General features: G+C 35.8%; 1 protein-coding gene and 1 pseudogene across 1 annotated transcript; both read right to left on the bottom strand.

The window, feature by feature from the left end:
- Positions 1 to 511: 511 nt before the first annotated feature.
- Positions 512 to 5,391, bottom strand: LOC120144264 (tyrosine-specific transport protein-like). The gene is given in 15 exon segments (XM_039158368.1): positions 512 to 762; positions 1,018 to 1,146; positions 1,876 to 1,960; positions 2,069 to 2,219; positions 2,399 to 2,451; positions 2,573 to 2,674; positions 2,877 to 2,946; positions 3,327 to 3,383; positions 3,516 to 3,605; positions 3,828 to 3,877; positions 4,580 to 4,602; positions 4,605 to 4,653; positions 4,732 to 4,824; positions 4,935 to 4,975; positions 5,052 to 5,391. Coding segments are annotated over 15 exon segments (1,440 nt in total). The 5' UTR covers positions 5,314 to 5,391; the 3' UTR covers positions 512 to 577.
- Positions 5,392 to 6,457: 1,066 nt separating this feature from the next.
- Positions 6,458 to 12,320, bottom strand: LOC120144263 (annotated as a pseudogene).
- Between the last annotated feature and the right edge of the window lie 2,614 nt (positions 12,321 to 14,934).

Below are 14,934 nucleotides of genomic sequence, written 5' to 3'. Positions count from 1 at the left end.
ACTACCGCATAACTTGGCTGCCTCTTCGTCCTCCGTCGGCCAAGGCAGAAAGTATTTCTTTCTCTGTTTTTGTTTTAAAAACATTTTTTTCATGAAGAGGCATACATGTTTAGGACCAGTACTTTAAAAGTATTTTTTAAATAAAAATTATAAAAAAAATGTCTATAAGATTAAAATAAGTTAAATCACTTTAATTGATTTCAAAAATTATTAAAGTGTATAAATTAATCACAAATTAATAACATAAAATCTTACAAATAAAGAATTAAAGAATTTATTTATTTTTAAAGAACAAATACAAATAAATAAGCATTGATAAATGAGAATCAATTTAAATCTTCAAATCAGGTGTAGATAAAAAAATATAATAAAATAAAATGTTAATCTAAAATACTTTATTCTAAAATATATAAGTGAAACAAGAAACAAAGTTACGATAAAACTTAAATATTTTTTATACCAAAATAAAAATAATAATAAAATTAAATTAAATCACATTCGTCAGACGTCATACTCAAACTCGAAACCTCTAGAGATAATATTCATCTTTTTAATCATTAAGGTCACTTAATTATAATCATGGGTGCCCTAAGCTGTCAAATATTTCAGTAGCAATGACTCCTCCTGAACATGCCATTACCAGAGTAAGGGTAAGTCTTCCTCCCGGAACGAGCTCCGGCAGCTTAATTGATGTCGATGAAGTTCGGGAGTACCGGTCTGACCACGACATTGCAGCAGGAAGTATTCCGAATAATACCAGTACTGGCAAAAACATGGAAGATTTTATCACTTTCAGGTGTGAGTTGAGGCTCTCAATGAAAATTACCAATTTATTTTTGTTGCTTTCAATGCACGGTACTGAAATCACTTTGCAAATATTCATATATTTATGAATTTTTGATAATTTCACGTCCGGGGATATGTATCGATCCGGATACGAGAACTTTAAGAGAAATAAAGAGTTTGAACGACATAAATTAATTGACTTGCAGGTGCAAAATAGGTTTAGAGAATTACCTCCATATGTTCCGGCAATGTCCAAGGCTTTAAAAAATATCTCCGGGTCTAGCAAAGCAAGTCCTAGAGGTGGAATCAGAGTCAAGAGATATGGCTGAGGCTTATTCTCACCGGCCGGAAGTTTCAGCACTGTAGTGATCGGAAAAATAAAAGAAAGATGGACATTTTCATAAGGCCGACAGTCTTGAAAAGAAACTAGGCAACCCGAGCATTATAACAAGATGTCTTGCACCTAAATCAAGCAATTTCATTGATACAACACATGTATATTGCCACGAGACTATTATTTTCCCCAACCTCTCCAAGGCGTGACATTCTCCCCACTTGATCTCGTCACAGGCAGTCGTCACGGCTGTCCACTCTACCCACTGAGATATTCGGCGTGAAATCAGACAGTCAATAAATCTCTCATACCACTCGTCACGGGACCGGTAACCTCTTCACGACCATTACCCTCTTCCCAAAATACATGGCGTATGAGAGTGACCCGTTGACTGTTTGATTTCACATCGAGCGTCTCAGTAGGTGGAGTAGGCAGGGTAGACAACCTTTATGATGGCCCGTAACGAGATTGAGTAGAGGAGAATATCACGTTTTGAAGAAATGGGGAACATTAACCCCACATCAAAAAAGAAAAGAGAGATCCTAAAGGTTTATAAGCAATGGCGTTGCACATTCTATCAAAAGTAAAAATGGCTCTCTAAGGACGCTCTAGACGTGTAGAAAACATTACCGATATCAGGAACATACTCGTATCCAACAATCTAAAACATAGTCTCGAATTTGTATTAGAGCCCAGTGTAGGAAAAGCAGTAAAATATATGGGTGCATGTGAGATCAATCCTGGAGAAAACTCACAATCAGCCAGGAAATCGGAAAGGCCCAAAATGAATCCGATATAAGATGTTGCAATGGCAAGAAGTGAGAACAACTCAACTATTGGCTGCAAATACGTTTCAAAAACCAAAAATGGTGTCACTTAAAAACTCAATTTGATGCCATTCACCCTGAAAATTTTGACTCAAAATCCATTGAAGAACAAAGAACTTACTCCAACAACTCCATTACTCGATCGTAACTGTTGCAATGGATCCATCATCTGATCTGAGCTCATCTCAAGATTCGAAATATATCCTAGAATAACACCATTCCACACAAGAAACAAACCAAGTGGTATCGCTGTTCCTAGAACAATAGCAGTCCTGCATAAAACAAAGATTCATAGAGAACAAATGACACAAACCTTGTGCCTCCATGACCGAAACTCAATTGTAGGATTCGTGAGTTACACGATTTCGAAACATATGACAGAGAAAAGAAAATCGATTGGAAGGGCAGGGAATAAAAAGCGCTTTAAATCTTAAATGGTAAGATCGGTCACCTTACTTTTGACACGTCTCCTTCAAGATTTGTGCAGAGAACCGGTACAACATTCTGAATCAAGTAGATACAAAAGATGTTACAGCAACTTAATAAAATGTTGGATTTTGCTACGATGGAGACCGATAATGTAAATTATTTACCGATTTCCGCAACTAATTGTTAAGGATCCTACCTGGTAAACAAATGACAGCGCAATTATTGGTATACTCATAGGAACAGCTGCAAAGTTGGCTTTCAGAAGTGCATCCCACTCTAGGCCTCCACTTGCAACAGACTAAGCCAAAAAAACAAGTAAAAACTAAGCAATATGAAAAGAAATACGCTTGATAGGAAAATAAAAATCATTTTCTTAGTGATATAATGCGAAAGAATCGACAGTAATCAATCAGATATACTAAAGAAAACTCAGATAAAAAAGGCTTAAGCTATAAATATTGAAATTTAAATCATGTTGTTAATAACAGTCAAGGAATTACCACAAGAGCAGTGAAAGAAGCAATGATTCCCAGTACAAGAACTCCGTTAACAGCACCAACAAAGCGCTGGCTACAATTGAAACACAAATCAAAGTTAATCTTAATTTGTTCATTCTAAAAGCAAGAGGAAAAAAACACATTGAATAAAAAGAAGCTGAACCATGTAGTATCCTTTTATCAATTTAAATGTCATGAATTCAAACTGTTTTTTTTTTCTTTCTTGAAGAGAAATGAAATGTAGGGACAATAGTCTAGCACACTGGTAAATGCATCAATGAGGGTACTGGTATACGTTCGACACGGATATGTTCAATTTTTCAAAAGATTTTTGCCCATGTATTCGAAGGACCCTTGGACGGTCATATGCCTATACGATGTCAGCAAATGTATCGGATATAGATGTTGGACACAGGTACTTCAAGAAAAACGACGAGCCAGAACAACACCAACCTTCCAAAGTAGCAAATGCCACCAAAGACCAATGAGAACAATGTTGCACTTCCCCATCTGCAAATCAAAGACTGATCAAAACCTAAAAGCACATAGAATAGAACAGGCTGTTTGATACATTAATTATATTACAAGCGTGGTATCACGATAAGTTACTTAGAAAATTAGAACTCAAACTCAGGCTCGTACAAGGGAATGCCAAGATAATTTGTCAAAATATCTGAAGAACGAGCCACATAAGCAACAAGAAGGGCATAATGTATAAATATGTAAGACCAACTGCAAGACAAGTAGACAAAACAAAAAAATTATACCAGATAAGATAAACCTCTACAAAAGTTAATTATTTTGTTAAAAATCAAGCAGAACACTAAGTTTTCCGCCACAAGCAATGAAGTAATTTGACTATTAAGTTATGATATTCATTTATGGATATAAAGTATGCATCTGATATTGCAAAGTACTTGAAAAAGATAAAAAAATTATGACTTCCCTGCCTACCAAGCAATTTGAACTCCAACTGGTCCAAGAGTTCTCCTGGCCATAGATACCTGCAATAATCCATGTGTAAACAGGAAGGAATGTTACATGGATTTGAGGCGAGTGTTGGATATGAGTATGTGTCCAGCATGAGTATCCTTAGTTTTTTTTTCCGGATCCAATATGTGTTGGATATAGGTGTTGGGAATGAGTACTTCAAAACAAAGTCGGAGCAGCACAAATTATAGCTTGTTGATGGGAACAATTTGGTCTTGTCGGCTATCGGCGTTTCACTCCTTTTGCTTTGGGTGGAGAGCCACAATCGGTGAGGTAACGGCTGTTGGCCCTTCTTCACTCTCATCTTCCCCCTTATGCTTTCATGTTTCTCACAGAGAAACATCGACCAGAAGTCATTACCTCACCGATTGTGGCTCTCCGCCCAAATCAGAAAGGGTGAACCATAACTGCTGACTAGACCAAATTGTTTCCATCACCCTAGCTTTTGCCAGTTAGTTCCTATTCAGGCAATAACTATAAATTGCAATATCCTACATGTTTTCACACAAGCAAATTCCTTTCTTCTATCAGTACAATTGAGAAGCACTAGTCTCCATATTTCTGGATACAATAATGTCATCTTTGAATAAACTATGAAAACAAATTAAATGTAATTAAACTATAATCTAAATATATATTTTTATTATCACAAAGATCCACCCTTATGTGTGATCTTGCTAGTGGAATTGATTTCAAGGGATGATAGGCATACATACCAGTGAAACACCACCAGAACCAGTTCACACATTGTGTTGACATTTACTTCAGCAATTAGCAGCCCAGTAGCAACCTGGAATGGTTTATTGCCTTAAATAAACAAGTACAGAAAAATTAATTCTTTTGCAAAGAAAAAAATGTCTTAGATTACCATGAAAATCCAACAAAGGATACAAGCAACAGCAGAAGCCAAAAACCCAGATTCTTGTGTCACTGCTGGAATGGCCAGGATCCCTGCACCCACCTAGAGATTGAACCAACAACAGGAAAACAAATCATCACATGTGTGTATGTATAAAATTTCATAAGAAAATTAAACAACAGACAATCATGCTGAGAAAATTAAGGCCATACCGTGGTACCGGCCACCAGAAATATTGCACTGGATAAACTTCCTGGAGGGGATCATAGAACTCAAAAGTGAATATATATATGTATATATATATGAATGAAAACAAATAGATAACATACCAGGTTCTCTTTTGAGCGTGGCTTGGTTAAGGTTTGAAAAGAGCCTCTCGAATTCATATTCTTGTGGATGATCATCATTAGTAGAACGTCTCTGGGAGGAGCATTTGAAGGTTCTCAAAGGAGGATGAAAGTGATGATGACAATGGTGGACTCTCTGTGTAAGCAGTGATTTTGGGCTTTGGGTTTGAAAGTGTAGTGGAGGTGGAGGCCTTGCGCGAGAGATTAGAGAAGTGAGCGTTTGGAGAGGAACAGAAATGGACATTTTGTTGTGTGTTTCCCTTTCCCACCACAGAGCGTGGAGGACGCCAGCAATGGATAAGTAGAAGTGAACTAGAGAAAAAAAAAACGAAAGCAGAAGGGAGGAGAATTGTGACGTGGTTAACTCTGAATCACGTTTGACAATTATAACTAGAAGGGTAAAATACATGTCAGGTCATGTTATTATTAGTAAGGTTACAAATTAGACATTAATTTTTAAAATGTCACAATTAAGTCATTCCTCTATTAAAAATAAAACAAAATTTTGAAGTAGCGTAATATAATAATAATATTAGTCTCTAAAACTTATACATTTTATTAATTTGATTTTAATTTAAAATAATTTAATAAACTTAATTGTACAATTGTTATTCTCTCTTTTTTCATTGACTTCACCTTCTCTTCGTCTCTTTTTTTATTTTTTTTATTATCTCGTATTCTCACTCTTTTTCTTTGAAGATAAAATTTCACGTCCAGTTTTTTCAATTATTCTCTCTTAAAATATCACTTTCACCATCATAGTTTTTTCAATTATTTTCTCTCTTAAAAGATCACCTTCACCATCAACGTCGCCATAACAACCATGATGTTATGAATCAACAAATCGTACCTTCGAATTTCCATACTTGAATTTTCCGTTAATACTAGAGTAAACGTTGCTAAAACAACGACAACCCTTATTAGCAAAGTGGGTGTCTAGCTGGGAATGTCGTATTCTCCATATCAAAAGCTCGACTCTCCTAATCTAAATCCATTGCAGTTTCTAAAATTCTAAACTAAAAAGAAAGGTAGAATTGGATGAAGATTCAGAGGAAACAAAATATTTACGAGTTGAATTCGTCCACACTGTTTCCGCTCATGCTTGTCGGGACTGTCGAAGCCATTGATCATCGTTGAAATCAACATGGGCAACACACAGTTTTAAGGCCTCGGATGTTTTAAGCAATTTTAATATCAAATTAATGTTTATATGTATATATATAACAAGAACGCCTTGATTTTTGAAACCGAATGCCTCATTCATGAACTATTTTATATAGAGAGAGATACAGTAGTTGAATTCTGCTATTTTTTTTTCACTTGAATGATATTCAAATCAACACATCAGCATCACAAGAACCAACATTAAGCATAAAATACAAGCACACTTTGTCTCTCTTTCATTTTTTATTTCATAAGATCTGTTCCCTAACTAGAGGTGAGGGAGACGAAACAAATTGTTTGGGTAAGCTAAACAGATCATTCCCTTCAAATGGTGAAGTCCACTCATGTAATGCCACTGTTGAACTTTCTGTAGGAGCCACTCCCCCATTAGACGGTGTAAATCTCATTGCTGGTTTAGCCCTTAATCGATTTGAATTCGGGTGATAAATGTGGGAGGTACTCACAGAAGATGTCGGTCCCGGCCAAATTCCAGCAAGCGTTGGAGAAGAAGACAACCCCCCATCCAAGCTCCAATCAATATTGGTATAATCCAACTGTTCCATTGAGCTACTTCTAGTCCAGTCAACCAGAGAAGTGGCTCCTGATGTAGTAGTAGAATTCAAACCAGTGAAAAGTCCAAGTGAGGATGCAGGCGCAAGCATTGGTGATGCACCTGTTCTACTACTCCACAAACCGTTTCCTCGACTTATTTGAGGAGATTCTCCAGGATCACTGCCGGAGGTGAACTGTTGCTGTTGGGGATAATAAAGCTGGTGATGCTTCTGACTTGAACTTAACCCATTGGAACCGAGGCTTCTAGCACTTGGAATATGGGGCATAAAGCCATTAGATTTTAGTATTTCAACACTACTGATAGGATACATAAAAGAGGTTGTTCCAGGGGAAGACGCGCTTGTAGCTGGAACCTGATTTGGATTTAAAAGTTGAGGCGGCTGCATCATCATAACTGGTTCCATATTTGAAGGCTGAAAGTTCTTAAAATCATTTCCCACAGCCACATAATGGCTTTCTGCCTTTGCTGATGAAGGTGAGGCCTGCAAAGGTGAAGCCAAGGAATAAGAAACAGAAGGATTTGATCCAGAACTTGGCCACCTTTTGTCAGCTGGAACTGCACTTTGTTGGGGTTTTGCCCATTCTATCTTTGGTAGTATTCTCTTCAAAGACTGGAAACTTTTACTTGTTGATTCTGAAGGACCTCCCCCAGTAACTGCTGCTTCTGTATAGTTAAAATCCCTCTCATCTATTCTTTGTTGTGTTGGAGGAGTTGGATTTGGCTTTGGTTGTGGCCCTACAGATAGGTTTTGACTAGCAGCCATCGCTACTTTATTGGTACTCAGGGGATCACCACTTTCTTCTGTCTTTGGTGTAGGCAGGTCTAGCTTCAGAGTACTTAAGGCTTCCGCTGCACTGTCTAGATCACCTTCAGCGGCAACAATTGCTCTTTCAACTTCCTGCCTCGAACACTTGAATCTGATTTCCATATCAGCAATCCGTGCAAGCTCTTCTGATATGTCAATTTTCAAGTTTCCAGAACCAATAGTTGATTCTTCATGCTTAACTGCTTCTTCAGCTCCTTCAAAATGCCATGCCACAGATTCCTCCACTTTGCCTTCATTCAATATAAGAGCCATTGTTGCCCGATCTTGTGAAAATCCCATTGCTACAAGCTGCTGAGCAAGTGCTTCAAGCTTTCTCGACATGAGATAGCCACTGCATTGCTCATGCAACTCTTGAGCTCGCTTCTCCCTCTGACGCTGATGTTTCCTCTCATTTCTTGCTTGACAGGAGGATTAGAAGTTTTCTCTTTGTGATTCTGATTCACCGGACAAGCTTGCATTATTGGAAGCAGAATCATACTCGACACCAGCTCCAAGTGAGCTACTCAAATGATCATTGGTCTCATCTATGTTTTTGAAAAGACCATTGCTTTTAAGAGGTGAAGCAGAGGATGGCGGCGCTGTCTCAATGGTATGGAATGTTCCCAAAAGAGGATTATATGCACTAACTGGAATGCCACTACCTGCATTGGCAGGTCCTGAAAGCTTTGAAGGAGTCTTCTGAGATTCCTTGCCAGCCTTTTTATCCTTAGACTTGGACTTGGATGCAGGAAACATCGTTGTGGCCAAATATGGTCCTGAAATGTTTAAGACAACAATTTACCAAATCAATCAGGTTTTAAGCAGCAAAATAAATGAAAAGATGAAATTAAAAAGTTGATCAAACACAAACACAGATGGTCTTAAAATAAAATAAAAATGTGATGGAATCAAAAAGCTTCAAACCAAACACTAGACAAACATACAATGTTGTTCCTGGACTTATTAAAGAAGCATATCAAAACTAAACCTGAAAATTATACCGCAAGTAAACATGTTCCAGAACGATCACATTATTATATCCCAATAACAAAGCAAGGACATTTAGGCTCTGTTTTGGATGGTAATTTTGCTTAGTCTCACAATTTTCACCATTTGTCTCTAGTTTTCAGTGTAAATATATAGATTGACATTGGTTGAACCAGCAAATTTAATTTAAAAATTTAAATATCAAATAATTTATTTTTAATATTAAGTAATAAATATAGCAAATAATCAATATTTTTTTTGATAGGAATTGAAGGCCTCATTAAAAACCTCCTTCTTGATTAGAGAGACTTAAAGAGAAGCTCCTTAATCAGCGGAAGGAGGAAAAGAGTGGCTTAGGATTTCATTGAACATAAGAACACCAAAATACATCCAGATATCGACCCCGTACATAAAACAAAACACCAAAAAACACCCCCATAGCAGCAACAGTAGCTCAACCTAATATCAACCACAACAGCCTCTAAAAGACTAACCCAACTAAAAGCCTAACTCTTGACTCGGAGAGCACCAGAAAACATAACTCCTAAAAAAGAGACAAAAAATGACAGCTGGCTCAAACCATAGTATCCAAAAAAAAACACAAACATCCAGGAGCTTCCATCCACACGAAGAGGGAAGAAAACCAAACTATAGACTATGGCTCCAAAGCTGGAAAAATGGAATCATAATCTGGCTCCCAGAACAAACAAATCTCCCTCACATTGAACCTTCTATTGCTGCTTGATTTAGCTGTATCAGGCCATTAATTGGGGACCCGAAACTTTCTCTACAAACCCCGATATATCTCTGCCATCCAGCCTGTCAACCACCGCCCCAACCTGTTGGGCATCCCCATCCTGGTGGGCCTCCACACCCTTGGAACTACTAATAGCACGCCTCTTGATAATGTTAATCACGTTCTTCATCACCTTTGCCTTTAACCGATCATCTAAGTTGGATGAATAAAAAAAATCCAATATTCTCTCTCTATCACGTGTAGACATACAACTTTCGCTGCTTTCAAAAACTGACTCTCTAGCCCCTTGATCCAGCACATTCTCGTGCTCCACCACATCCTCTAGCACTTTCGCTTCTCTCTCCACATGCACCAGCAATGTTTGTGTTCCCCCACTCCCTCCATTTGGGAAAGAACCATCATTTGACCCCCAACGTCGCTCCTCGGACCCATCATCAAAGCCTCTCCTATGTTCCTGTCCTCCACACCCTCACCCGACAGGATGCTGCCTCTAGCACTAGTCCCCAAACAGCAGAAAAAGTTTTCTTCATTCTCAGAACACCTCACGGCCGACTGCACCTCCGAAGAGTGAATGGAACTTCCAGCTTCTTCAGAACCCTCTTCCAGCTCAGGAAACTTAACTGGAAAGGCACCAACGAGCTCCCTCACCTTGGATAACGGGGATACGAATGCCTCTTCAAAAGAAGACGACTCTACCCACTTAATAAAAATTCTGCACCATCCTAACAAGCTGTCTTTGAGAGTTGAGAATTTACTGTCGTCAACAGAACCAGCAATGGGAGCCACCATGTGACTAACATCCTTCCTTACATTGTTTCCCTCAACTGAATAAGGACCAGAGAGCTTCTTCCTCCAGAAAACATCACGAGGAAGATATCTCGCCATGAATACTCTAATTTTGTTGCCTTGAATCCAAGATCTATCAACACCGTTGATAGCCTTCCTCGCGTCTTCCAGTCTGGGTGAAACGAACAAAACCAAACCTACTTCCTCCCTTGCTTCTTTTATTGGGGATGAAAGAATCCACCACCTCGCCATATTTATCGAAAAATAACCAAAGACCTTTGTAATGAAAACTCTCTGGAATGTTGAAAATGATCACAGTGACACAGTTTTTCCCAACCGGAACTCTCACCTTACTCGCCATTAAGAGAAATGATAAGGAATGAAAATAGAAAAACTTATCTAAAACACCTGATTTTTAGAGAGAAGGAGGAGCTTCTCTCACCTTACTCGAAACATATAATCAATATAAATATGCATTTGTCTTATTGGTGATTTTTTTAATATAAAAATAAAGTAGTTCAAATCTCAATACTTAAAAAAAAAAAAGAAAAAAAAATGATAAATAACATAAAACAGGTTGAACTAGTTTTTACCAGTTCGGTAAATCTCTGGTTCAGTGTACTATATTGGACCGAACAGCCCTCCGATTCTATGTTGAACCTGTGCGACTGGAAAGTCCAGTCCAATTTTTCAACCATGAAGTACACCGGATTAACATACATCAAACTCCCAAGACAATCTTCTGAAGAAGGATTTCGTCCACAGGACATGAAAAATAATTACATCTTTATAATCCATCAAAGAAAGACAAAAAAAATGAAATAAGGATTGCAAAAATCTTTTAGAAGCCCTTCCAAACATTGTTTTTCTTGCAGATATGTTTTGAACATATCTCCAACTCTCCAAACAATTCTAAAATATCATGCCTCTCATCAAACAACAAAGTTCCAGAAACATATCAAGAACTTACAACTCAAACATAAATGTGCTTTATGGGAAAGATCTTTATCCTCCAACTTGAATTAAGAATTTCAAAATTCGTTGGTTTGGCATGATATAAACGAGAAAATTCAATTAACTAGTTCTCAAGGTCCTTCCTCAAAACTTAAGAATACAGTTAGCGAGAACCTCTATCACCTCAGACCAAATCATTATGCAAAAAAATGAAACCACATATTGATCTAATAGAACCTATCTCTATCACCTCACACGTAAGGGTACAGTTAGAACCTAGCTCACTGCTCACCAAATTCAATATTACTTTGTTGGGCGTGTAATAGAGGTAAATTACTTACAATTAACAGACAATAGACATTAAAACAATACTGTAGCATGGAATTCTGGCTTCTTTGGAGGCTCTGTCTTCTCTCTCTTATTTTATACTATTCCAATGCAAACAAATTATCCCCAATCATATTCAAAATAATCCCAGCTATTTTTTAGAATGGTAACTAAATCATAACACATAAAATAGTGCTTCTCTCGGATTTCAAAACACAACTTCCCGAGTTTCTCACTTTTGCGATTTCCTAAAGCAGATAATAGAATTACAGCTCTATTAATCACTTAGAATTGTGAAGACCTCCTAAACACAACTGTCATTTCTCTAATCTAAAAAAAAGAAGAGTAACAGTGCCAAGAAGAAAAAAATTAACGAATCGGGAAGGAATTGATACATAAGATCAGCGGCAGACGAACACCCCACGTTTCTGAATTCAGATCACGATTAAACATATTTACCCGGAACAAAATTCAATAGCAAAGAGACTAAATCGGACGAATCCTGTTTTTCTAAAAAAAATCCAAATACGGCCTACGGGGTCACAAAACGTAAATTTTAGGTTTTCCTTTTCCTAAATCAATAATACATGCATCCAGATATCATATTCCAACTACGTATTCCATTTTCTCTACTTCCAAGAAAAAGATTCCAACAAGCCAATTAGATCCGGGAATTACCCAAACAAACACGATTCTTTCGATAGAACAAATGCAGATTCAATGGAAGCTCTTAGAAGATCGAAGGATTCACCAATGTGATCTATCAAACAACCTTTCCTATAGAAAAAAAAATGATTCCAAAAAAAATTGAAGAAATCAAAGAGGGAGAGGAAAATAATCGGAGCACCTGGATTGACTGGAAGGGTTGCGAATGGATCGGAAGACCAAGATTGATGGACTTATGGTTGAGACTTTGACAGAGTAGGAATGCGACGAGACAAATGGGACATGAGAGAGAGAGAGAGAGAGAGGTTTTTCGAGACCGATACGGAATTAGGGTTTTGTTTTGTTAGTTATTATTTGGGTAAACCACGCGTTTAATATCACAATTATCACATTTGTTTCAATTTAGTCATCCAAATATTATCGGTGATACTGTAAGTTAATACCATATCATTATTAAGAAAATATCATATTAACAATTTTTTTAATTTTTTTACGGTAAATGATTAAAATAAAATTAAAATATAATATTAAATATGATTTAAAAAATAGTTGGATGACAAAAATATTTATTTTATTTCTTTTATGAAGTGGGTATAAATAGAGTAGTAGAATGGGCATTTTGATCTTTTCAATAACCATTTATTGAGGGAGGACCTCGTTAGTGTTCTACTGATGCAAGTCGATTTTTGGGTTCATATTCATGATTTTTCATTGAGGTTGATGTCGGTAGTTATGACATGTCAATATGAGAATTTCTTAAGTTACTTTTAGAATATGATGTAAAGTTCATGAGAATAAATGTTAGATTTGATACCAACATGTATCGGTGATTGGATATCTTAAAAAGTGATGATTTACACTAATTTGTAATCAAAATAGACCACGTGTATCAACACATAGTCGTTGATGATCATATACAAAATGTGTTCACATGATAGCAAGTGATTATTGATTGTTCATGGGGTATGCTACGCATGTCTGGAGATTAATATGGATCTTATATTCGCATACTCAGAGGTTCGCAAGTAAAAACATATACAAGAATGGTGGTAATGCGCAATTTGTTGGGTCACTTGGTAGCTTATCTCTAGGGTGGAGAGAGGTAGTTTCCGTTACACTAAGAAGTTTCTCAAACAAGAATTAATTAAAGACAATCTATAAAAATTACTTCATTCATCGGATTCGAAGGTCTATAATAGCATAATAATCACTAATAATCACTAATAGAGTTTCGAGTATTACTTAATATAAATCAAAATCAAATCAAATAATAATATAGTCTACAAATAAAAATACTAACAATTTTATATGAATATATATGCCGGTTAATATAATTCAAAAACTATACTCTAAAAAGGAGATGATGAAAATCCTTCATCTATGATACTCCTTTGACACAAATACAATCTGCAACCCACAAATGTAAATATCTTAATATTGAATTTGTACAAACTCGGTAGCACATTTATACTCTATTAAACTTCATGTAATGCATAGATTTATGCATTTAGTTCAAATATAAGCAAAGAACATATATCATCATTAGACAATTGACTATTCACATTAATATTTAGTCGTGTATCAATACAAAAGTACTATTAATCACACATCTAGTATGTATTAGGAGGACACCTGATCACATAATAATGGGCAGGATATCAGAAATTCGTAATGCATCAGATAATAAAAATAAAATAAAATCATATTCACAATATTTAAATTACTTATTTACATACCTAAAATTATATAACTGACACAAATTGATAAAATTATATTTGTATTTAGATAATAGAAGAGTTACATGAATAATCTCTCGTTGTGGTTATTCTATACTAGGGATTTTAGCCCTAGTTTTCTCTAGTTTTTTCCTGTCGTCGTTAGTTTCTTTTATTCTTTATTTTTATGATCGATGATGGTACCAATCTCAATGTTGGTCGTCGACCGCTGATATCCATTGTTTTTCTGTTATTTTATTATCATATCTTTATTTTTTTATTTTTTAACTTTTAATAATTATACCTTTATGACATATTTTTCTCCGCTTTTATAAAATGTTTCCTTCTACCTTTTGGCACGTTTTCGGTCTTTTGACCTTTTTTTAGTTTTTTTTTTCTTTTTAGGATTGGATTTAATATCGTCACGACTAATTAAGATGACACTTATTTATTATCATGCTTATTTTATCTGCTTTGGACCCTCAAATTAGATTTGGATATGCGATTTGCATCCGTTGATATTTTCTCACGTCGCTATTCTGATTTACGGTTTGTTGGTGGTTTGTTAATAGTTTTATCCTCTTTTGTGGTTTGTTTGCCCATGCAATCAAATTTATTCGTGTATATCTTTTATTCGAGTTTTTTTTATTATGTTTTTTAACATTTTCCTTGTATGAACTTTGTGTGATCTTAAGTTGTTAATTTCTTATGTTAACGGTCATACATAAAAAAAATATTTTTATTATATGTTTAGTTTATTATAATTGTAAACTTTCATTATAATTTAAATATTTTTTTAATTTTAATAAAATTAAATAATTATATTTTGTGAAAAAAATCTCTCGTCATATATAATCACAAATCAAATAATATTAATATCATGTATAATAAAAATGATCAATTATTATATATTTTTTTAAAAAGCATTTGTATTCGATAAAGGGAGAATACAAAAACAAGACAACATGTAGATATCGTTAAAAAATCTCCCTAAACTTATATGGAGAAAAAAGAGTACACCAAAAAAACTGCAGCAACCACACAAGGGAAAAATGAACTATATCTACGGCACTGCTAGCAACCAGAAACTGCAGCAACATTCCAGCACGGAAACATCGAATGGCCATCCA

The sequence above is a fragment of the Hibiscus syriacus genome, unplaced genomic scaffold (assembly GCF_006381635.1).
Source record: "Hibiscus syriacus cultivar Baekdansim isolate YM2019G1 unplaced genomic scaffold, ASM638163v2 tig00110885_pilon, whole genome shotgun sequence".
Classification (NCBI taxonomy): domain Eukaryota; kingdom Viridiplantae; phylum Streptophyta; class Magnoliopsida; order Malvales; family Malvaceae; genus Hibiscus; species Hibiscus syriacus.
Note: the sequence above shows the minus strand (reverse complement) of the source record. Positions and strands in the feature narration are given on the sequence as shown.